Here is a 25,470-nt window from a genome sequence, read left to right as displayed (position 1 = left end):
TTTTCAGAAACATTTGCAGGCTGCAGGCTGGCTTTGCAGAAGAACACTCTGTATCAATAGAAGTCAGGAAAAAAGGCTGAACAATGTAGTTTCAAGTGAAGAAACCCTGTAGGAAGAGAAAAGACCATGGGGAGACACCACCACCCACCTAGGCCCCAGGAGCTAGGATCTGTCCTTAGCACTGCTCTGCTGAGGGCTTGGTTCTTTTGCAAACACACGTCCTCTCTGGTCAGAACTGAGTCCAGCCTTCCCAGCACCTCTTTGGAGAGGTAAACTTGCCTGCTTTGCTGTCTGCCATGAGCTCTCCTTGGAGGGGAGCCTGCTTGCTTACCTTCCATTTTCTTCCCCCAGCAGGCATGTGACACAAGAGAAGACAAGAGTGCAAGGGGGAGGGGGGGGGAACTGCTCAGAGAAAGAGAGAGAGAGGGAGAGAAAAAGAGAGAGGAAGGAGGGGGGAGAAAAAAAAAAAAAGCTTCTTTTTTGGCAATACCAGGATCTAGCTTCACACTCTTCTAGAAACACCATGTCCTGGTGGAAGAAAAGGTGTGCCAGGCCCTTGCCAGTTTGCAAAACCGAGCTCTGGCTAATGGCTACTTAGCCATGTGACCCAAGAAAGCAAAAAAAAAAAAAAAAAAAAAAATCTCTCTAAACAGTTCCAAGTTAACCTAAGTGCTGTAGGGGTGACTGTGGCACAGCCAGCCACAGAGAAATCACACTGCTCGCCCACAATGCGGATGTCTCAGAGGGAGGGGGAGAAAAGATGGTTAAAAAGTCGAGCTTACCTCTGTGGATGCATTGTTAACACTGTGTAATGTCAATACTTATAAAACATGGAGGACAGGCTCCTAGTTCTCACAGAAAAAGGGTTTGGCACTTCGGCTTGATGATCTGGCCGCCTAATAAAAGCTCATCCCCGATTGGCTGCCCCGGCAAATCGGAGTGTAAGGCGGCCCCGGATTGGCTGAAACACTTCCTGAGCGATTATCTTTGTGAGGCTCTGGTGAGCAAGAGCCATCCTGTGCATAGAAAAAGACAGGCTAAGCTAGGCCTTTTGCAGCAAGAAAAACTTAGGAAAGGGGCCCGCAGACGCCCTTCTCCCACACCCTGGCCAGATTTCGCGGCACGAGCAAACCAGTGCAGCCAGCCTGACCTGCTCCAGCAAAGCCCGAGGCCCAGAGGCCACAGACAATAGAGTTTCGGGGGTGAGCTACAAGGGCTCACCCTCATCTGCCCCCACGGAAACGGCTCTCTCGCTGGGAGGAAGGCTGGCTGTTTTCTAGAACAATCCAGCAGAATGTTCTCCCCACCACCCGCGGGGGGGGCGGGGAAGTGAAGCCGAAGAGCGGGGAGGCCCAGGAAAACAGCCCAGGGGGCAAGAGAAAGAAGAAGCTGGAGCCAGGCCTCTGAGGCAAACCGGACGGGCCAGGAGAGCCCCCCAAGTCACTCCAGGGCAGCCCTGGCTTCCCAGAGGACAGAGCACTCGGGCTGAGAGGGGAGGAGGGGAGCCAAGTGGTCAAGTTTGCATCGTCATTATCAAAATGCCTCCTGGACAAAGCAGACCAGAGAGCCACTTGCCTGCCCCAGCCCAGAATCTAACCTGTCGTCACCCCACCACCCCCAGCCAGAACTCAGAGGAAAGCCAAAATGGGTTCCTGCCTCCCTGCCAGGATGCCAGGGGGCCCCCCTCCCCATCCTTACCCTAAGAAAAGCCAAAGGCGCTCCTAGCAGGCCACATGCCTAGATCTACAAACTTCCCTTCCCCTCCCAGCCCCCTCCCCCAGCGCTGAGGCCTGCTAAACCTGTCAGTTAAACAAAAATCTGACTTCCGTATTAGTCTGCGATGGCTTCAGCTTCCTGCCTATTAACCCTCTCTCAGACTCTGGGCCTGGCTGGGAAAAACTAGGCCCTGAGAGCGCAGAAAAGGCCTGTGGAAAAATACCAGCGGCAGCTCTCCCGGCAGATGCAGAAAGAGAGAGAGAGAGAGAGAGAGAGAGCCGCTGTCTCTCGCCTTGGCTTCCCAAGGAGGCGTGTACCTTCTGAATCCAGGGCACAGGCAGTGCCTCTCGGGCTGAGAAGCCATTTAAATCCAGAGGGAGAAAGAAAGATGTCAAACTCAGCCAGGGAACAAGAACCCCCATTATTAGTCAGGCCTACACACCCACTGCTTAGACCTTCCTGCCACACAACCAGCCCTGTAAGGATGTTCCTGGGAAACTGGGCCCTCGGTGGCAGAAAATCCCATGAGCTTTGTAAGGATTCTTGCTTAAATTTATTTCCACAGAGAACGGCTTCTTCGGGTCCCCAAAGGCAGGTGGAACAGCTATTTCACACACAGCCCTACCCCACCCCCATCTCTCTGGCACTGCTCCCCAGTAAAATATTAACTACTGTTGCAGAACTGCTTATAATTCCACCCATTTCAATAGTATTAGGAGGTCTTTGCCTGTTTCCTCTGTCAAGCTGCCTTGGTCGTGGGTCTGTAGCCTGAGAAAGAAAAAGCAAATCCAAAAGGATCTTAAAGCATCCCTGCTCACTTGCTGCTGCTTTTTTTTTTTTTTTTAAAGACAAGGTGCTTAATTAACAAGGTTTTTTTTAAAACAGCAAGCGGGAACAACAGAAGCTAAATAAAACACCATTCTTTAGAGGCTGGAGAAAGCTTCCAGAGGTGACACAGCCATATGCCAGGAGGTAAAACTATGGCCCAATAAAGTCTCCCCTTCTCCTCCTAAAATTAGGACTCGTGGGCTTTCTCATCCCACACGGTTCGTTGCCACAAAGAAGCCACAAAGAAAACGGTGGAGCTGAGGCCCTGCTCACCCTGCCCACCCCCACGTGGACGACAGATGCCCACAGTGTGTACATAAATTCCTCCTGGCTGGGAACTTCTATCAAACAGGAGCAAGCCAGGAATCCAAGCACCCTGTACCGCAGGGGCAGGGCCCAGGCTCTAGGAAAAGGGAGGGGATTCTGTAGCCGCTGTTGCTGAATTTTAGGCCGAGGAGGCCGGGACGCAGGGAGGGACACCTCCGCCACCACTCGGTGGCCTGACAGAGGTCCAGCATTCAGGACAACAGGCCTGGGCCTCACCAGAAGGGAGGGGCCTCCTCTTCCTGGGGGTAGAACCACGTACGGGGAGACCAAACGGGGGACAGGAGGCCAGAACTAATCAGACCGCGCTCTCCCTCCCGGCAGTGCGGGGCAGCGGCCCGGCACCACCATCCTATAAGGGATACTGTTTGTGTCTGTTGGTGCTGCTTTGGGGAGGGCAAACAGGACGACGAGTTCGTGGCGGATCTCGTGCACAACTACCTGACCGAGCCCCCGAGGAGATAAAATACAGCGCTGGTTGGCGTGTTGGATTTTAGCCCCGGATTAAAGCCGGTTGCATAAGCAGCTGCCGCATCCTACCCCTCCCTCTCTCCCTCCCCCTGATCACTTGATCACTTGAAATGTTTTCTGGGGCAAAGAGCAGGAAGCTGCCGGCTTATTCTGGCAGCTCTGCTCCGTTTGAGGAATGCTGTTGGCATTCGGGTAGGTCTGAGGTTATCTAGAAAACAGCAATTCGGCTGGGGACAGAGACAAAGGTATGGTGGCAGATGGAATCCTGGGAGGGACACGGATTGAAAAAGGCTGCCCAAGGCAGGCCTACTAAGGGCCAATCCTGGGTTTGATGGAATGTGGCTGATAAGCAGGGAATAAAGAAAACCAAATGTTGCTGGCCTCCATCTAGAGATTGCCCCTCTCAAACCCCCACTGCAGAGAGTAGCCCCAGCAGCTTCTGCATGCCTGGCACTGGCTAAATCAGCACTTTACACAGACTGACTCCATGAAGTAGGGTGCATTGTTAAGAGAGCTGGAACTGAGCCCAGAGAGGTGAAGTGAGCTGCCCAAGGTCACACAGCAAGCCAGTGCCAGAGGTCAGACTTCCAATCCAGCGACGACTCCACATCCCTAAACCCCGTACTTTTGCCTGCCTCTAAAGAAAGAAAGAAATGAGAAGCCGAACCAAGCAGAGCAGAAACAAGGCTAAAATCTACTAACAGCAACTGCATGATCTGTGTTTTCTTTTAGGAGCTGGACTCCTTCAAGAATGTTTTAAATACTGAATGATGAACCTGGGAGATCTTTAGATCAGAATCATTCAAAGGCCCAGAGAAAGCTCCTCTCTCCCTACAAACCTCCAGCAAGATGTCGAGGGGGACACTTTGCCATCTCTAAAATCAGGAATATAAAAATTCCTTGAAATCAGTGATTCTCAACCAGGGGTGGTTTTGCCCCCCAGGGGATAGATGGCAATGTCTGGAGACTTTTGGGTTGTCACAACTTGGGGGGGAGAGGTGCTATTGGCACCTAATGGGTAGAGACCTGGGATACTGCTAAACATCCTACCGCACACGGGACGGCCCCCAGCAAGGAATTATGTGATCTAAACGTCCACTGTGCCGAGGTGGGAAACCTTGGCTGAAGTGAAAGGAAAAAAATCCGACCATTGTGCCTCTGGATAGCAAAGCCAGCACAGGCCTAAATAAGCAGGTTCCGTGGTGATATGAATAAGCCATGAGCTAATAAAAATAGATTAATACGTGTCTCTCAATATTTCCAGGAGTCAGAGAGAATCTGGGGATAGAATCTGGCTGAAGGAAGCCAGACAGAGTGTCTCAGTGATAAAGCTGGCCTCCAAGGAGAGCAAAGGGCTGACCCCAGCCCCCTTCCCCAGGCATCTTACTGGCCGAGGCCTGGCCCCACTGAAATGGCCCGCAGCCAGGCCAGCAGCCGGAGCGGCAGCCTCGGCAAGCTGCATCCCAAGATAGTCTGTTCGGCTGACTATGAAAATAAGCACACTTGGAGTTATCTGCCTTCAGTGAGCAACAGGCCTCTCTGTCCGTTACATGAAACGGCCGGGACTGAGGCCGGGAAGTGTCTTAAATATCTTGTTTTGTTTTGTTTCCTTTTGGCCAATTGGAACTGAGGCCAACTTCGGGCACGGTGACAGAAGGGCTCACCTTCAGAGCACGGAGCTGACCGAGTCATGTTACAGCCACAAAGAGGCAGTTAGGACTCGTCCCTGCCTTGGAGAAGAGGTGTCCTCTAGATGATTTTTTTATTTTGTTTTGTTTTTTTTCTTCTTTCTAGGAGGGATTGGCAGGATTACGCTAATGGAGAAAGGAGGGAAGGAAGGGCAGGTGGAAAGCGGGAGGAGATGCTACTTGACCATCAAGCAGATGGCGGCAGTGTGGGTGGGAAGAGATGTAAGGGACGCAAGAAAACACAAAGCAAAAGGAAGAAGAGGGACTCCCCTGGCGGTCCAGTGGTTAAGACTCTGCGTTTCCACTGCAGGAGGCGCAGATTCGATCCGTAGCCTGGGAACTAAGATCCCGTGTGCTACGTGGCGCAGCCAAAAAAAAAAAAAAAAAAAAAGAAGATTCGGGACCTCCCCTGACCTGCTGTTTTTATATCTGAGCAATTACCATTATGGAAAGAAGCACACATATTTATTTGCTCTGTTTGTTTCTGTCTCCCACTAGACCAGTGCTGGTGTCTGGAGACATTTTAGGTTGTCACATCTGGAGGAGGGGTTGGGGGGGTGCTACTGGCATCGAGAGGGTGAGAATCAGGGATGCTGCTAGATCCCCTACCGGAATCCCACAGCAGAGAGCTAGCCAGCCCCAAATATCACCAGGGCTGAGGCTGAGAAACCCTGCATTAGCCTGAGACCTTCAACAAGGCAAAGACCTGGTCTGAATCCTTCACCATTGTGCCCTCAGTCTAACACTGCGACCGATATGTGTTAGAGCTCAATTAAACATCATCTCCCACCTGGGTGGTTGCACCTTTCTCCTACCTGAGTCCCCTGCTTCTGCCATTGCAAACGTGTGTGCGCGTGCGCGCGCACGCACGCGCACACACACACACACACACACACACACACACACAGAGGCAGCCAGGAATCCTTGTAAAACAAGTTAGATCTGGGCTTCCTGGGTGGCGCAGTGGTTAAGAATCCGCCCGCCAATGCGGGAGACACGGGTTCGAGCCCTGGTCCCGAAAGATCCCCCACGCCGGGGAGCAAATAAGCCCGTGTGCTACAACTGAGCCTGTGCTCTAGAGCCCGAGAGCCACAACTACTAAAGCCCTCGAGCCTAGAGCCCGTGCTCCACAGCAAGAGAAGCCACTGCAATGAGAAGCCCGTGCAACCCAACGAAGACCCAATGCAGCCAAAAGTAAATAAATAAATAAAAAAATTTTTAAGTTGTGGTTTTAAGAAAAAACAAAAAAACTTTCCAAGGAGGATAATGATAAATACTGATAGCTACCATGTTCCAAGTACGGTGTCAAGTACTGTTAGAAGCAACTTACATGAACTAACCCATTTACCTTCAGAACTCTGTAAGGTGGGCACCATTAGAATCATCAATCCCATTTCCTAGGTGATGAAACTCAGGTAGGAACTATTAACAGTCCAATTCTACTAAGAAAACTTCTCTTCCAGTCTCTTCTGCCTCACTACTCACGCACTCCTTAATGCCTTTCAATTAACTATTTACTCAGAAGTCACCATGCCAACAGTAAGGGAGTAGTTAGAGACTTCCCTGGTGGTCCAGTGGTTAACTCTCCGCGCTCCAAATACAGGGGCCACGGGTTCGATCCCTGGTCAGGGAACTAAGATACCACATGCCACACGGCACGGCCAAAAAAAAAAAAAGATAATAAGGGAGTGACTAAATAAACATGGTCCTGCTACACAACAGAATACTATGCAGCTGTGAAAAAAAGAATCTGGGACTAAAAAAAAAACAAAACAGAAACAGACTCATAGATACAGAGAGCAAACTGGTGGTAGCCAGAGGGAAGGGGGATGGGGGGATTGGAAAAACAGGTGAAGGAGATTAAGAGGTACACACTCCCATTTATAAAATAAGTCACAGAGATGTAGTGTACAGCATAGGGAATATAGTCAATAATTGTGCCATAACTTTGTATGGTGACAAATTGTAACTAGACTTATCGTGATGATCAATTCACAATGCATGTAAATGTTGAATCACTGTGTTGTACATCTAAAACTAGTAAAATATTGTATGTCAACTATACTGCAATAAAAATAATCATAAATGATTTTTTTTGGCAGGTTTTTTTTTTTTTTTGGCAGGGCCACACGGCTTGTGGAATCTTAGTTCCTCAACCAGGGCTTGAAGCCGGGCCACCGCAGTGAAAGTGCTGAGTCCTAACCACTGGACCACCAGGGAATTCCTGTTTTTTTTAATCTTAAAAAAAAGAATCTGGGAGCCCTTTTATGGAACAATCTCTAAGACATATTGTTGAGTTTAAAAAACACAAGAACAGAACATGGAATATAATGTCATTTGTTTTTCTTAAATAGACAAACCTGTGTGTATCTATCTTTTTCTTAACACGTTTGCTTATTATGCATAGAATCTCTTGGAAGCATACTTAAGAAATTGCTAGCAGTGTTTGCCTCTAAGGGGTCCTGGGTGTCTGGGGGTCAGGAGTGGGCAGGAGACTTCACCATATCTTTTTTTTCTTAATTGGAGTATAGTTGATTTACAGTGTTGTGTTCACCATTATAACTTTTGAATTTCAACCATGCGAATCTATTACTTCTTCAAAAATAAATTAATAAATGTAATATTAGGAAAATTGTGAAAGATTGGGAAATGGGCAAAAAAAGATTAACGTGTAGCTTGTCTAGCTTCCCCATTGGGTTACCTGCACCGTTCAGTGTTTTGGAGCTATTTACAACTCTGTAACTTGTAGAAGATAAATAGTTATGCAAATGACTCTTCTCCATAGAGATGCAAATGTAATCCCCTGGAATGCAATTGATTATTGCCTGGTGGATACTGAACTGAGTTTTTGCCAGTTTTTGCATCTATTTGTAAATTCAGCATTCCTTCCTTAGGCTTGCAGTACTTTGAATCCACCTTTGAATTGATCATAACACCTTACAAGTACCCTCATTAATAATGAGTGAGACAAAATCTCTGATGTGTTCATTTTATATTTGCATTATTTTTGAGCACTAATTTTTTAAAAGAAAAAAAGTCATCACTGACCTCCAAGAATCTACTTCAACAAGCTTAGTTAGTATTGGGTCCACTTGACCTCTTGCTAACGTTTGATGCTGGACATTTCCGAGTTTCCAAACCACTGCCCCTCCCAGCGACCAGCTCTCCATCTGCACTGACACCTCTAACTCCAGATTCTGCTCTGTCTTTCTAGCCAACGATGCTCCTCATCTGGGCTCTGGAGCTAGCCTGATGGGGGAGAGGGGTCCATTCCGAGATTCCTCTCTTCCTACCTACAGAACTTGAGCAAGTTATTTCATGTTTTTGCGCCTCAGTTTCCAAGTCTGTGAAGTGGGGATTATAGTCCTCGCCTTAGAGACATTGTGAGGATTATTTAACACAGGCACAGCATGCAGTCTCAAGAAATGTTAGATGTTTCTTCTTTCCTCGAAACCTTTTCATGCAGTCATTTCATCCACTACCACAGCAGATTCCAAATCTAACTACCCAGATCCAACCTCTCCCCTGGGCAGGCATCTTCTTGCTGTGGATCCAGGTGGTCTACAAATATGCAGGGAGCCCTTTTTGTACCTCTAAGATTTATTGTCTGTTGCTCCTGTCTTCCAGGAGCTGACAGCTGAGCAGAAGAGGTAATGAGCTATTAAACAAATATATGAATAACATAAAATATCAAATTATGAATGTTATGAAGAAAAAACAAAGCAGGGTGAGGGTATATGGAAGTGACAGGATGGGGGGGGCAGTCTGCTTTAGACAGGTGGGGGAAGGCTTCCAGTGAGGCTGTGACATAGCAGCTGAAGAAGATGGAGCCTTCCAGGTGGAGCTGGCAGCAAATACAAAGGCCCTGAGGCAGGCCTGAGCTTGGGAGCTTGGTGTTTCAGAGGAACAAAAAAAGTCCAAGTGCGGCTGCAGTACTTGAGCATGGAGAAGTGAGACACAGGCTCACTACTTCCTCTGTCATCCTTCCGTTCCTCAGATGCAAAATCTTCCAGAACATTCTTTACCCTTCCACACATACTCACACACCCACACCTGTGCATACCATCTCCAAGTCTACCCCAAATGAGAGCCCCCTGGAACATGTACACTCAGGACCTGAGCTCCTTGGGACTATGTCTGTCACTGTCTAGTGACAAAACCCCAAGTAATTTCCATAACTCTCTACACCTGGCTCTCTACCTATAAAACAAGAACAGTACTTCCTATCTCAAAATGTTGTACTGAACAGTAAATGAATTAAAGGATATGAAGGGATAAATTAGGAGTTTGGGATTGTCAGATACAAACTACTATATATAAAACAGATAGGGACCTCCCTGGCGGCCCAGTGGTTAAGACTCCACGCTTTCACTGCAGGGAGCATGGGTTCCATCACTGGTCGGGGAACTAAGATCCCACATGCCAAAAAGAAACAAATAAAATAAATAAATAAATAAAATAGATAAACAACAAGGTCCTACTGTATAGCACAGGGAACTATATTCAATGTCTTGTAATAACCTATAATGAAAAAGAATATATATATGTATAACCGAATCGCGTTGCTGTTATTAACCAGAAACTAACACAACATTGTAAATCAACTATCCTTCAACTTTAAAAAATTGATTAAAAAAAGTAAAAATAAAGGGTATGAAAACACCTGCCATTAAACAAAACATTCAAAGCAAACGTTGGCTACGATCCTTTTCACTGCTGTTTTCCAAAAACTCTCAGCAATTCTCCACTAACTAAATGCAACCCTGACTTCCCCATCAGCACCCCTTTATCTGGCTCCATACCTGACTTGCCTGCCTCATCTCCCTCTATTTTTCAGTGAAGTTCGGAAGCATGACCCACCGTGGCTCGTTCTCCACGCTTGTTGACGTAACAGCCACCCTAGGTGCCACCTCATGTCCAGAGGGTCTTTCCTGATTTCTCACCTGAGAGGCTTCTCAGCTCCCCAACTCCTCCAGCACCAGAGCCTACGTCCCCTGCCTGTGACTCCTCAGCCTGGGGCTCCTGGGACCTCCCAGTGAGCGAGGCAAGCCCATCTTCTACACTCTCCCAAACCGCTCCTCCAAAAGGCTCCCCATCCCAGTCAACAGAATCACCCTTCCACTGGTCGTTTGAAACTCCCACCCTCGACTCCCCACTTCCGCACACACCCTCATCCAAAGCATCAGCAAGAGAGGACTTCCCTGGCAGTCCAGTGGTTAAGACTCTGTGCTTCCACTACAGGGGGCACGGGTTCGATCCCTGGTTGGGGAACTAAGATCCCGCATGCCCCTCCACGTGGGCAAAAATTAAAAAAAAAAAAGACAAACCATCAGCAAGAAACCTGGGCACTCTGCCCCCCGCCTCCCCATCCCATCCCCCCCCACCCCACCCCCGGCCAGTGTGTTCTGAACCTGGCTCTTCTGCCTGTCACCTAATCCCCTCAATCAGCATCATCGCCCCTGCTCACCCACAGGACCTCTAACGGCTTCTTCCCAGTGGTTACCAATCCTCCAGCCTTCTTCCCTTTAGAATCACCTGGGGATTCAGCTCCAGTTCTGCGGGAGTGCATGTTTCACCTCCCAGAGGTTCACCCTGCGCAGTCAAGACTAGGAATCCTGTTCTAATTGGTCTCCAGCCTCCCCTCCTGCCCTCTCTGGGCTCTTCTCCACACAGCAGCCAGAGGGATCCTGTTAACAAACTATCACCTGCCTGCTCAGAACTTTCTGTGGACAGCACTATTCGCAATAGCCAAAAGATAGAAACAACCCAACTGTCCATCGACGGACGAATGGATGAACAAATCCAGTGTATCCACACAGTAGAATATCATTCAACTACAAAAAGGAATGAAGTACTGACACACACATGAATGAACCATGAAAACATTATGCTAAGTGAAAGAACCGAGACACAAAAAGCCACAGATTATATGATTCCACTTATATGAAATACCCAGAAGAGGCAAACCCACAGAGACAGAAAGAACGCTGAGGGTTGCTGGGGGTGGGGGAGGGGAAATATGAGAAGTGCCTGCTTAACGGGTATTGGGCTTTTTCTTTTGGGGTGATGAAAAAGTTCTGGAACTAGATAGTGGTGATTCCACAACATTGTGAATATACTTAATGCCACTGGATCGTACACTCCAAAATGGGTAAAATGGTAAATTTTACATTATATGTATTTTATCACAATTTTAAAAAACTTTCCACAGCTTTTTATCTCCCTTAGGATAAAATCACAACTCCTCCACATGCCCTCCAACTCAACTCCTACCAATTTGCCACTGGCTCACTGCACTCCCGCCACCTGTCTGCCCCCTTGCTGTTTTTTCAATGCCACTTTTGCTTTTTTGTGTCTCTCTTTCAGTATTTCTGTCTTGCTCTTGAACCTCTCCTGCTGTTATAAAGTCCGCAGTGTAGAACTGTGATTTACAGATCATGGGTCCCCTCCAGTGGCACCATGACTACCATGGGAAGTCAGTGTTTGTGGAATGACTGCTTGCTCGATTGGAATGGATTCTTACATCCACTTTCTGGCATCACACCATGTCTTCATACCTTTCCCTCTTAAATCATACTTTTTCATTCCCTGACTCAAAACCCTCCAATGGGTTCCCATGGCTTTAGAACAGTAGTCTGCAAAGTACAGCCTAGGGGCCAAATCCAGCCCACCACCTGTTTTTGTCTGGCCCTGGAGCTAAAAAAGTTTTGTTACATTTTAAAATGGTTGAGGGACTTCCCTGGCAGTCCAGTGGTTAAGACTCCCAGCCCCCAAGGCAGCGGGCACGGGTTCGATCCCTGGTCGGGAAACCAAGATCCCACATGCTGCGTGGTGCAGCCAAAAAAATAAAAATAAAAGTAAAATGGTTGAAAAAAATAAAAAATGAAAGTAATTTGTAGCATGCATGAATTATAGGGAATTCAAGTTTCAGTGTCCGTAAGTAAAGTTTTATTGGAACACAGCCTCGGGCACCCACTTATTATTGTCCAGGCCTGCTTTTATGCTACAGTGGTAGGGTCGCGTAGTTGCAATAGAGTTCGTATATGGCCCTCCAAGCCTAATATAATTACTATCTCGTCCTTTACAGAAAACCTCTGCAAATCCCCTTTCAGATGAAAATCCTATCTCTGAACATGGCCTGCAGAGTCGTCTCCAGGCTGGTCCCTAAATCTCTGAGCTCCAAGAGGCCTTTTCTGATTACCCATCTGACGCCAACTCCCTTACATTTCTGGGGCATCACCTGTTATTTCCTTCCTAGGACATAGCACAACACATAAGCACCTTATTTCTTCGTTTACTTACTTTTTGTCTGTGTACAAAGGAAGGCGCTTTGTGAATCTGTTCACTAGTGTTCCCCAGGCTAGCACAGTCCGGGGGCATAGTAGTTGCTCAATAAATATTTGTCCAATGAATGGCATTTTCTTCTTACTTGTAGTTTCTCTACAAGATCTTCAGTAGATCAATCATGGCCCTGATTTGCATTTTGAACCATCTTGCACAGTACGGAGTTATAATTTGTATACAAATAAAGTTGACCACCAGGAATTTCATCTATGGCAATATATAGAAATGTAAATGAAATAGTTCTCCCCTTCAACTGTTTATTGCACTCCAGCCACCTTACCTACTTTGGGGTCCTGGAAATGTGCCACTTGTCTCCTGTCAAACTAGTTCCCACCCCTTCAGGACCTTTGCGACTGCTCCTTCTGCTTCAAAGCCAGGACCAAACGTCACCTCCTCCAGGAAGCTCTCTGGGATCACTGCATCAGGTTCAAACAACGGTTTGTCTTCCCAGCACTTAGTACATTCTAAAATTAAGTGTTGTATCTGCTTTTCAAGGCAGGAAACTTGTTTTCATATATACAGTTGTCACCCCAGAGTCCAGAGCAGGTCCAGCACTCAGGACTCTCTCAATGTTTGTTCATTTGAGTGACTATAAATTCCTTGAGCTTCTGTGCACACTTTTTAAACAGTTTGCTTGTTACTAGGTACAGAAAGATGCTTCACACGTACTTGCTGAGTCGCTGGAGTGACTTCTACGGGCTTTCACCTCCTTCTACAACCACCCCTGCGTCCACCTCCCTCCTGGTCACAAGATATCAGCAGCGTTTGCAGCATTGTCTTTACCTTGAAGAACGGCCTGCACCTACGGAGTTTACCACGTCCAAGCACTGTACGAAGCACAATTTATGTATCAATTAATCCTCCCAATAACTCTGAATCAGGCACTATTATTAACCTCATTTTACAGATGAGAAAACTGAGGCGCAGAGAGATTAAGTAACGTACTCATCTGAAAAAAGGAAGACATTCATAAGAAAAATGAAGTCTAAGCCCTCTCAGCCTCTAATATTCCAAGCAACAAATACTTTGGAGAAGAGGAACTAATGTAGACAAGAAACACTCAAAGGTGATCCGAAACCAATTTCCCAACAACAAAAAAAGCACACCAAAGCCCCAACAGAAATCCCAGACTTGGGCGATTTGGCCAACACTGAATACTCAGATGCTCTCAGGCCACCAAACCTCATATTTCCCAGCCAGTTCTGCAAGCCCCAAACCTAGTCATTACCCTTGACCTCTCCTCTCCCACCTCCCATCCCGGAGCCCTGTGGGATTTACCTTCTGAGCGTCTTACACTGTCGATTCCGGCCACGTAACTCCATTCTGCAGAGCTGGTGGCCGGCTCCAGATCCACCATTAGCTATTATCTGGGCAGGAAGGCAACAGCCTCCCACCAGCCCCCAGGCCCCAGTCCGCTCCCATCCCCCACCTTCCGCAGCCAGAGGGATCTTTTGAAATTTCAATTTGGACCAGGACACACCCCCATCTCCCGCCCCCTACCTCTAAAAACCCTTTAAAGGTTTCCCATTGTTCTCAAGCCAAAGTCTTTAATTCTTAACTGGGCCTTCTGGGGTCTGCAGGATTCCCTTCCCCAACTTCAGCTTGGGTCTCAGCTCCAGCCTGACCCCAGCCAGCTTGGGAGGCTCTGAAGCCAGCTAGGCTTCTGGCTGGATTCAAATTCTGACTCTGCCATTCACTCACTGTGTGACCTTGTGCAAGTAACTTAACCTCTCTGGGCCTGTAAAATGTGGATAATGACACATCCCCTAGTGTTGACAGGAGTAAATTAGTTCCTTTAGTAATAGTGTTTATTTGGCACAGTGTCTGGCACCACTTAACTATCACTGTTGTTATTAGGTTAACTCCTACTCATCCTTCAAAACCTAGCACAAAATTCATTTCTTCAGGGTACCCTTCCTGGACTCATTTCCCAATAAATCAGACTGCCCCTTGCTATTTGTTACCCTCATGCTGCTATGGCAATCATAAATGAATACTTAATACAAGTTTAATAACTGGATATAAATTCTTATCATTGACTTCTTATTTAGTGTCTGTTTTGTTCAATTCTGTACCTCCCTCTCAGACAGTAGGTGCTCAAAAATAATTTGGTGAATGTTGAACAAGGACTGGCTGAATGAATCAGCCATAAGGATGCCTGAATCCGCCAAAGAATTCGGAAACTCAAGTTTTAAGAGTCAGAAAAACTGAAGCCAGCCAGGGGGGTAACCAGGTTACAAAAGGAAGCTACAGTGATTGGTAGGTAAAGCAAAAGTTGGTGTGGCCAGAGGAGCTGCGTGCAGGGGCGGGTCAACCTAAACTGACTACTCAGAATTCACAAGAGAGCAGCTCAAACAAAGGAGCAGCTGAGGAGCTGAAGGCCCCCAGGCAGAAAAGGTTTTACCCTGAGGCTGGAAGTTACTTGGGTTTTGGGTCTTCCCATCCTTGCCCCTCTCCCTGCTGTTACCGGCACACACACCCCCGCGCCCCCTCTTCCCCATCTCCCACCTCCCCGGCTCACCAGGACCAGGAGCACTGACTCGCCCCAACCCTTCTTGTCCCAGCTATACCCCAGGCCTCCATCAGCCTAACGTCAGAACCTCTGTAGGGTGGCCAGGTTTAGCAAACAAAAATAGAAGACACACAATTAAAGTTGAACTTCAGATAAACAATGAACAGTCTTATAGTCTAAGTCCATCCTGTATTTAATCCGGCACCCCTAACTCTCTGGTCCCATCAAACTCTCCCCAGTAGGGTCTTCTCTTCCTTACCTTTCTGTTTTGGAGTCCTGAGCCTCCTTGGAAGAGTCATTCAGCCCCTCTGACCTGTTTCTGCCTCTGGGTAAGGAAGATAACAGCAAGAGCCACCCAGGGTGGAGTTGGGACTCCAAGAAAATGAGCTACCCAATTCTTAGCACCCAATACAGATGCCATAAAGAGCAAGCAGTAAGGCTATTCTTCTACTGGATGTCATCTCCTAGGGCCTCACGACAAAGCTTTCTGAGTTACACAGCATGAGTGGCTGAACCCATTTAACAGAGAGGAAAACTGAGGACAGTTAATCAGTGGGAGGGCCAAGAAGCAAAGTCCCCGGTCTTTGGAAGGCTCATGCTAAAGCCCTTCTTGGCTCTTTGTCAGATGTGAATGTACAGTAAACTGTAAGCTACAGGAAGGCAGGGACTCATCTTGGGTTCTGATGATGGACTCCCAGAGCCTAACACAGTGCCTGGCCCTCAGGAGGTGCGCCATAAATATCTGTGGAATGAGTGAATACAGATCCACCAGAGTCCCCATGACGTAAGAGAGTGCACACTCTTGTGTGCTTGCTCTCTCTCTCTCTCTCTCTCTCTCTCTCTCCCCATTCTGTGGATCTTGAACCCAGGTCTGCCTTTCTGTACTTTCTCCATAGCCCCAACTACATTGGGTTGGTGGGGGGAGAGAAGGGGGATTAAGCTTAAGGCAGATTTCTGTTTTTTTTCTGAAACAAAGCAAAATGACAAAATGCAGATTCAGAAGAAAAGAAACATGACCATGGGCATGTCAAAACAGCCACCTTGGTTGCTTTCTACCTGGGAAGAAAGGACTTCCGAGAACGTGATTCAACACAGTTGCATTCTGCGTTCATCAGACACCCCATACTTTCCCACCTGTGGTAAATTGCCCTGAAACAGTTGGGGGATAAAGGAATTTTCAGGAGAAAAGGATTTTCGAGGGTATCTGAGGAGCTGTGTTGAATCCAGCCCAGAGAGCCCACTGAAAATGTGGAACCACCTGATGGTCATATGGATTAACTCTCTTTGAGAGTCACCAACGGGTATGCAGGGGCAACCACGGTACCTGTTCTTAACTGCTCCCACCTGGACCTAAAGTCAGACATAAACACTGGGGTCTGACTTACGGAATTATCTTCTATTTCTCACTGATGTTTTCTTTATTCGGAGGTAGGGATGGGATGGCCGCGGGGGATGATAAAAGAAGTCTGGGGTTTGAGACCAATTTGACCAGCATTCATGCTCTTTGTAATTAACCTGAAGTGACTTGCAGGTCTTCTTAAGTTCATTAAATTCTCACCTTTGGGGCACCGCCCCCTTGGCCAATGGCAGCCTAGTCATGGATCTAGACCTGACCAGTGGACCTTTCTCCACGGACGTCCCCTGGAGGAAAGAGACTTTAGCTCCAAGGTCACCTCCTCCAAGAGGCCTTCCTTGATTGCCTTATCTAGTGGCACTGCCCCAGCCCCACCCAGCAATCACCTTCTATGGCATCACCCTGTTGTATTGAGCCCTGTGGTTGTCAGCAATCACACCATAGGCTGTTCTTTGTTTGTTGACTTATTGGTCTCTTGGTCTCCCCCAGCTAGGTGTTCATCCCCAGGAAGACAGGTCGCTGTCTGGCTAGTTCATTCTGGATCCCCAGCCGTAGAAGGCTGCCTAGTCCAGAGTAGACACTGAGCCAGAGCCTGTTATTCCTCTGATGAATAATAATAATAGTAATAATAGTAATAACTCATATTAACTGCCTGCTAACTATATACTCAGCAGGGCTCTTAACTTTTTTTGTGTGTGTGTGCTCCAGGTGAGGCTCAAATTAACTTTTTTCATATATTAAGCCATTGAATCCTTCCAGCATTGTGAGGTAGGTACCCTGATTATGCTGCTTTGCCCTGGCTGTTCCCTCCACCTGGAATGCCCTTCCCCCAGAAAGCCACAGGACTCACCCCCTCTCTTCATTCTGGACTCTGCTCAAATGCCACCAACTCAGAGGCCCTCCCAGCACCCTTTCATCCCGTGCCCTGCTGATAGGGGCTGAACTTTGTCTCCCCCACCAAGAAGCATAATGAATCCCCCACTAGGTCAGAATGCGGCCTTTGGGGAAATAGGATCTTGACAGAGATCAAGTTAAAATGGGGTCATGAGGGTGGGCCCTCATCTAATAAGAGTAGTGCCCTTATACAAAAGGGATATTTGGACAGACATGCACAGAGAGAAGACAGACGATGTGAAGACACACAGGGAGAAGGCCTTGTGAAGATGGAGGATTGGTCTGAGGCTTCTACAAGCCCAGAAATGCCCAAGAGAGACGAAAAAAACCACCAGAAGCTAGGAGGAGGCCAGGAAGGATTCCCATGCAGGTTTCAGATGGATCACATCCTTGCCGACAACTTGATTTCGGACTTCTGGCCTCTAGAACAGCGAAACAATAAATCTCTGCAGTTGTAAGCCACCCAGTTTGTGGAACTTTGTTCACGGCAGCCTGGGAAACCAGGATATCTGCTTTCTTTTCTTCCTTGCACTTACTACCACCTGCTACTGCATGTATTCATTTGTCTGTTTACTCCCAGCACCCACCCTGGGATGCAAGTCTCTCAAGGTCAAGGTCTAACGTTCATGCATCTGTTACAAAGCCTGACATGGATTTGTTCCTTCCAGAAGCATTTACTGAGTGCCTACTGTGTGCCAGGTTTTGCTGTAAGTGCTGGGGATACAGCAATGAATGCAACAGACAAAAATCCTTGGCTTTTTGAAATGTAGGGTCTAATGAGAAAAGACAGGTAATATACAGGAAATGGGGATGAGTGCTATGGGGAAAAATACAGCAGGAAGGGAAACGGGGAGTTTGGGGTGGGCAGCAGTGATAATCAGCGTGGACAGAGGCCTCCATAAGGAGGTGACAGCTGTGTGGAGACCCCAAGGAGATGAGAGAGGAGGCACAGGGATGTCTGGGGAGCATGTTACAGGTGGGGCCCTGGTTCCCAGCCTGGCGATTTTGCCCCCCAGAGGACATTTGGAAATTTCTGGAGATACGCAGCTGCTATGGGTGGCTAGTACGTAGAGGCCAGGAATGCACTGACATCCTACAATGCACAGGACAGCCCCCAACGACAAAACAAATTAGCCAGCCCCAAAGATCCAGAGCGTGAGGCTGAGAAGCCCAAAGGCACAGGGAAGAGGAAGCCCCGCGCTGAGAGATGCCTGCATGTGTTGGGTGCTGGGTGCTGGGTGCTGGGTGTTGGAGGAATGGCAGGAAGCTCGGTTCGCCCTGCTGGAAGGATTTACACCAGTGGGGGTAATAGTGGTGGAGGAGGTGAGAGGGCACCGAGGAAGGGAGGAACAGGAAGGCCTTTGGGGCCATTTACAAGAGCTCAGTTTTTACTCTAGATGAGATGGGAACTCACTGGCAGCTTGTCAGCAGAGAGAAAGAGACACAGACTGACTTGTCCTGAGTGATCACCTCTGGCTGTGGGGCTGAAAAGAGACCAAATGACAGGGGCGAGGGCAGAAGGAGGGAGACCAGTGGGGAGGCTGTGGGAATATTCCAGGCCCCAGGGGAAGGTGGCTCGGACCATAGTGGAGACTGAGGAGGTGGAGAGAAGGGGTAAGATTCTAGATCTGCTTGGAAAGTCCAAGCAGACAGGATTCGTGTGGGTGAGAGAGGCCTGGATGACTTCAAGGTTTTGGGGCCTGAGCTGCTGGAGGATGGGGTCAAAGGGGCCGAGATGGGGAGGCAGTGGGAGGAGCAGGTGGGGAGGAAGCGAGAGGGGGGAGGGACTGTCAGTCACCCAGCTGAGGTCAAGGAAGCAGTTGGATAGCCCAGGGCAGGAGGGGAGTTTGGGTTGGAGATATACATGTGGGAGGGGCACCAGCATATACATAGGACTTAAAGCCATGGTAGGGGATGAGATCACCTAGAACTGGGGGTTCTAAGGGACAAGAAACAGGTCCAGGGACTTCCCTGGTGGCTCAGGGGTTAAGAGTCTGCCTGCCAACGCAGGGGACACAGGTTCGAGCCCTGGTCCGGGAAGATCCCACATGCCGCGGAGCAACTAAGCCCGTGTGCCACAACTACTGAGCCTGTGCTCTAGAGCCCACGAGCCACAACTACCGAGCCTGTGTGCCACAACCACTGAAGCCCGCGCGCCTAGAGCCTGTGCTCCACAACAAGAGAAGCCACCGCAATGAGAAGCCCGCGCACCACAATGAAGAGTAGCCCCTGCTCGCCGCGACTAGAGAAAGCCCACGCGCAGCAACAAAGACCCAACACAGCCCAAAATAAATAAAATAAATAAATTTAAAGCAATAGGTCCAAGGGCCAATCCCTGGGGCTCTCCACAGTTGGAACATTTGGCCCACAAAGATTCCAAGAAGCCTCCGGTGAGGTGGGAGGATAGAGGGGCTTCCTAGAACCCTAGGTAGGAAAGTGTTTGAAGGAGGAAGGCGTCCAGCACCTTATCAAATGCTCCTGATCGGGCGAGTTGACTGAGGCCTGATAACTGACCATTGATTGGACTTAGCAACGGGGTGGTCACAGGTGACCATCACACAGGAGCACTTGATATCATCTTTGTTGATGGAAAGTCTGAGACATCCTCAAAAGATGGGCATTTCAAGCTATGTGAAAGAAGCAGAGAAAGAGATGTGGATTCAGTCCTGGCTAGGGCATTTCCTAATTGTGTGACCTTGGACAAGTTCCTGCCTGCCCCAGTTACCCCCAACACTGTCAGGGTAGATGAGATCATGATAAGTAAAGAGGCTCTCAGCCCTGTAAACTTGGAAACGCCTTACAGGGGCCAGCGATTGTTGCCGATTGAGCATTTCTGTAAAGACACCACCGCTGAAATCAACACTCAAGGTCGTTCAGCTTCTGCTGACATCATTCGGCAGAGAACAGACTGAGAATTCTCAACCTTTCAAGAATTGCACGTGCTGTTAGCATGAGGTCCAAAACCTTCGTGCTTCCTGGCAAGGATATAATGCATGTATTAATCTAAATGATTTTGAATAGGAAATGAATGCACATAGTAAAGAATTAAAATATAGAAAGGTATCGAGGGAAATAGTAAAGAATTAAAATATAGAAAGGTATCCAGGGAAAAACTAAGTCTCCCTCCCATCCCTGATCGTTTGATGCCCTCCCCAGAGGCAACGACAAGCACCAGTTAGCAGAAAGTGCCTGTGCATCTTCCCCAGCGTGAGACCCTCCCCCTCCTCTTTCTGTTGACATAAACAGTGGCATGTCCCCCACACTGCCCTGCTCCTTGCTTTCTGCACTCATCAGTCTGTCTTGGAGAATTGCTCCCTATCCATAGCCAGAGACCTGGTTTACTTTTTTTTTTTTTTAATAAATTTATTTACTTATTTATCTTTGGCTGCGTTGGGTATTCATTGCTGAGTGTGGGCTTCCTCTAGTTGCAGCGAGCAGTGGCTACTCTTCCTTGTGGTGCGTGGACTTCTCATTGCGGTGGCTTCTCTCATTGAGGAGCACGGGCTCCAGGCGCACAGGCTTCAGTAGTTGTGGCGCGTGGGCTCAGTAGTTGTGGCTCACGGGCTCTAGAGCGCAGGCTCAGTAGTTGTGGTGCACGGGCTTAGCTGCTCTGCAACATGTGGGATCTTCCCGGACCAGGGCTCGAACCCGTGTCCCCTGCATTGGCAGGCAGATTCTTAACCACTGCGCCACCAGGGAAGTCCCTGGTTTATTCTTTTTAAATGGCTAAGGAGTAGTATCCATTGTGCAGCTGTATCATAATTTATTTATTTATTTTTAATATTTTATTGAAGTATGGTTGATTTACAATGTTGTGTTAATTTCTGCTGTACAGCAAAGTGACTCAGTTATACATATATATTCTTTTTTTATATAAATTAATTTATTTATTTTTGGCTGTGTTGGGTCTTTGTTGCTGCGTGCAGGCTTTCTCTAGTTGCAGCAAGCTACTCTTTGTTGCAGCGCACTGGCTTCTCACTGCGGTGGCTTCTCTTGTTGAGGAGTGCGGTCTCTAGGTGCACTGGCTCAGTGGTTGTGGCTCACGGGCTCAGTAGTTGTGGTGCACAGGCTTAGTTGCTCTGTCGCATGTGGGATTTTCCCAGACCAGGGCTTGAACCCGTGTCCCCTGCGTTGGCAGGTGGACTCCTAACCACTGTACCACCAGGGAAGCCCCATATATATATATATATTCTTTTTCATATTCTTTTCCATTATGGTTTATCACAGGATATTGAACACAGTTCCCTGTGCTATACAGGTAGGACATTATTGTTTATCCATTCTATATATACTAATAGTTTGCATCTGCTAATCCCAAACTCCCAGTCCTTCCCTCTCCCACCCTCCCTCCCCCTTGGCAACCACAAATCTGTTCTCTATGTCTGTGAGTCTGTTTCTGTTTCGTAGATATGTTCATTTGTGTCATATTTTACTTTTTTGTTGGCCACACTGTGTGGCTTGCAGGATCTTAGTTCCCCAACCAGGGACTGAACCTGGGCCACAGCAGTGAAAGCACGGAGTCCTGACCACTGGACCTCCAGGGAACTCCTTGTGTTGTATTTTAGATTCCACATGTAAGTGATATTATATGGTTTTTTTTTTTTTTTATTATCATTATATGGTTTTTGCCTTTCTCTTTCTGACTTACTTCACTTAGTATGTATCATAATTTACTTAACCATCTCTCATGGATGGACATTTGAGTTGTTTCCAGTCTTTGGCTATTATGAACAATGCAACAATAAAGATTCTTATTTGTCTGTCTTGGGCAAGGGTTATCCATAGGAAAAATTCCTAGAAGTGGAATTGCCTGATTAATGGGTCTTGGTATATTTCAGCTTTGGTGTAAATATAGGGTGTGTGTGTCTTGAAAATTTGAAAATTTGATTTTTTTCTTTTTTTTTATTTATTACCACGCTGCGAGGCTTGCAGGATCTTTTTTTTATATATATATAAATTTATTTATTTATTTAATTTTTGGCTGCGTTGGGTCTTGTTGCTGCGCACGGGCTTTCTCTGGTTGTGGCGAACAGGGGCTACTCTTCATTGCGGTGCGCGGACTTCTCACTGTGGTGGCTTCTCTTGCTGCAGAGCACGGGCTCTAGGCTCGCGGGCTTCGGTAGTTGCAGCACGCAGGCTCAGTAGTCGTGGCGCACAGGCTTAGTTGCTCTGTGGCATGTGGGATCTTCCTGGACCAGGGCTCGAACCCATGTCCCCTGCACTGGCAGGCGGATTCTTAACCACTGTGCCACCAGGGAAGTCTGGCTTGCAGGATCTTAGTTCCTGACCAGGAATTGAACCCACACCCTCGGCAGTGAAAGCACGGAGTCCTAACCACTGGACCACCAGGGAAATCCCTTGAAAACTGGATGTTATTGCCACATTGCCAATGTGCATGCTACTTGGTCGTATGAGAGAGGTACGTGAAGGCAATGTTTTAGGAGTTTCCTTTTGTATGTATTGGGGTGGGGGCAGATTTGGGGTGACAATCTCTGAGACCTGAGGAGGCTGGGTACTTCTGGAGCAAGTCCACAGCCTGGGGCTGGACATTCTAAGGAAGAGATGCTCCTTCTTCTTATAGAGCTATGGCAGGCCTGCTGGGAAGACAGCAGATGATATTAGCAGAATAGATATTTACCAAACCCACGCTGTATTAGCTCAGAGTTCAGCCCTTAGGACATGAAAAGAGAGATTCCTCAAAAAACAAACAAACAAAGACAAAAAAAAAAAAAAATCCCTAGCATGTAGTGCAAGGAGATGAAGTCAAAAGTTAATATGGGAATTAGATTAAAAGTTAGAGAACAGTAAGAATGCCAGGATGCACATCTGCTACCCACTGAGTAGCAGACACAGAATACTGGAGGTTTTTTGGACAAGAAATTGGGTGAGTTTGGATGTACAAGCTTATAGGAACAGGTGACATTTGTTCTATGCTGGGCAAAGCAGCGTCATCTCTTGTAAATGTCAGGACAATCCCCTAGGCTTGGAGCGCTTGTTGTCTCCAGCTAGCTATGGGGAAACTGGGGGTCAGAGAAGCTCAGCCAGTGGTGCCCAGCAAGTAAACGGCAGAATCAGGATGTGAACACTGTTCTTTCTGACACCAAGTCCCACTATTTTTTTTTTTAAATAAATTTATTTATTTATTTATTTTGGCTGTGTTGGGTCTCCGTTGCTGCACGCAGGCTTTCTTTAGTTGTGTCGAGCGGAGGCTACTCTTCATTGTGGTGCGCAGGCTTCTTCTTCTTTTTTTTAATAAATAAATAAATATTTATTTATTTATTTTTGGCTGTGTTGGTTCTTCGTTGCTGCACGCGGGCTTTCTCTAGTTGCAGCGAGCGGGGGCTATGCAGTGCGCGGGCCTCTCACTATCGCGGCCTCTCTTGTTGCGGAGCACAGGCTCCAGACGCACAGGCTCAGTAGCTGTGGCTCACGGGCCTAGCTGCTCCGCGGCATGTGGGATCTTCCCAGACCAGGGCTCGAACCCGTGTCCCCTGCATTGGCAGGCAGATTCTCAACCACTGCACCACCAGGGAAGCCCCCAAGGCCCGCTTTTAAAGACACCCAAGGAGAGCTTCCTGGAGTGGGTCATGCTTGAGCTGGGAAGGACAGGTCAGACTTCGAAACTCAGAAAGTACCAGGAGGCCCCTGCCAGGCAGGGGACACTCAGGAGGTCAGACTCCAGAAGGTGGAAACATTTCCTGGCCCAGGACCTGAGAGTGTGCGTGCTAGCACGTGGATGAAGCTTGGAGACGTCACACTGAGAGAAATAAGGCAGACCAAGGATAAATGTTGTATGATCCACTTATAAGAGGGACCTGGACAGGCAACTTCACAGAGACAGAAGGTAAAAAGGTGGTTACCAAGTTGTGGAGGGATGGGAGATGGCAGATGGGGAGTGAACACTGAATGAGTTTGGAGTTTCATTTTGGGAAGATGAAAAAGTTCTGGAGATGGATGGTGGTGATGGTTGTACAACAATGTGAATGTACTTGGGCCTTCCCTGGGGGTCCAGTGGTAAAGAATCCACCTTACAATGCAGGGCACACGGGTTCGATCCCTGGTCGGGGAACTAAGATTCCACATGCCACGGGGCAACTAAGCCCAAGTGCCACAACTACTGAGCTGGAGAGCCTCAACTAGAGCCCGCGTGCCGCAAACTACAGAGCCCATGTGCCCTGGAGCCCGCACGCCACAACTAGAGAGAAGCCCACTCACCGCAACTAAGACCTGATACAGCCAAAAATAAAATAAATAAATAAATAAATAAATAAATAAATAATCTTTAAAAAAACAAACAATGAGAATGTACTTAATGCCACTGAACTGTACACTTAAAATGGTAAATCTGTGTTGTGTATATTTACCACAATTTAAAGAAAAAAGCCTGCATCATCCTTGCCTCCTATCTTACATGTATACACACACCCCACCAGCAGATCCTAAGCCCTTCGCTTCAAAATAAATCTGAAAAATAGATAACCAACAAAGGGGATTTCCCTGGTGGTCCAGTGGTTAGGGCTCTGCGCTTCCACTGCGGGGGGCACGGGTTTGATCCCTGGTTGGGGAAGTAAGATCCTGCAAGACGCGCAGCACAGCCAAAAAAAAAGATAACCAACAAGGACCCACCATATAGCACAGGGAACTATACTCAGTATTCTGTGATAACCTACAAGGGAAAAGAATCTGAAAAAGAATATATATATATATATATACACATAATATATATGTATAAGTGGATCACTTTGCTGTACACCTGAAACTAACACAATATTGTAAATCAACTGTACTCCAGTAAAAATGAATCAATCAATCTGAGTCTAGCTTCTCCTCAGCACCCTCCCTGCTCCCTACCATAACACAAGCCACACCATCACCATCTCCCGCCTGCCTGGGTGAGGGTGTCAGTTGCCTCAGTGGACCTGCTTCCGCCCCTGGTCAGGCCACAGTCCATCCTCCACACTCCGGACAGCGGGACAGTCAGATCAGGTCCCTCTTCTGATCCGAATCTGCCTGGGGCCCCACCCCACCGTGAAGTTAGAATCTCTACCATGACTTGAAAGTCATGGAAATGCTTTAGAACCAGACAGAAGTGGAGGGTACACAGCATTGTGAACATACCATGTGCCACCGAATTGTTCACTTTATTTTTTTTAGAAAGCAATTAATTTTTAAAATATTTCTTTATTTGGCTGCACCGGGTCTTAGTTGCGGCACTCGGGATCTTCAGCGGAGCATGCGGGCTTCTTAGCTGCGGCATGCATGCGGGATCTAGTTCTCCAACCAGGGATTGGACCCGGGCCCCCTGCATTGGGAGCACAGAGTCTTACCCACTGGACTAC

General features: G+C 47.8%; 1 protein-coding gene across 17 annotated transcripts in view; it reads right to left on the bottom strand.

The window, feature by feature from the left end:
• The window catches only part of ZMYND8 (zinc finger MYND-type containing 8), a 161,003-nt gene that overhangs the window by 127,437 nt on the left and 8,096 nt on the right, over nucleotides 1-25,470 (bottom strand). For 12 of the 17 annotated variants that reach the window (XM_059898485.1, XM_059898488.1, XM_059898490.1 and 9 more), the window contains exons 1-2: nucleotides 1,699-1,761; nucleotides 783-1,016 (exon numbers count right to left, since the gene is read on the bottom strand). The exons of 1 other annotated variant lie outside the window; for it this stretch is intronic. In XM_059898485.1, coding sequence (XP_059754468.1) covers nucleotides 783-796 — 14 coding nt within the window. In that variant the 5' untranslated portion in view covers nucleotides 797-1,016; nucleotides 1,699-1,761. 4 more of the 17 variants (XM_059898478.1, XM_059898492.1, XM_059898476.1 and 1 more) reach the window with 3 other exon arrangements.

This window comes from Balaenoptera ricei, chromosome 15 (assembly GCF_028023285.1).
Source record: "Balaenoptera ricei isolate mBalRic1 chromosome 15, mBalRic1.hap2, whole genome shotgun sequence".
NCBI classification, from domain to species: domain Eukaryota; kingdom Metazoa; phylum Chordata; class Mammalia; order Artiodactyla; family Balaenopteridae; genus Balaenoptera; species Balaenoptera ricei.
The sequence above is the reverse complement of the archived record's forward strand: the minus strand, read 5'-3'. Positions and strand labels throughout refer to the sequence as shown.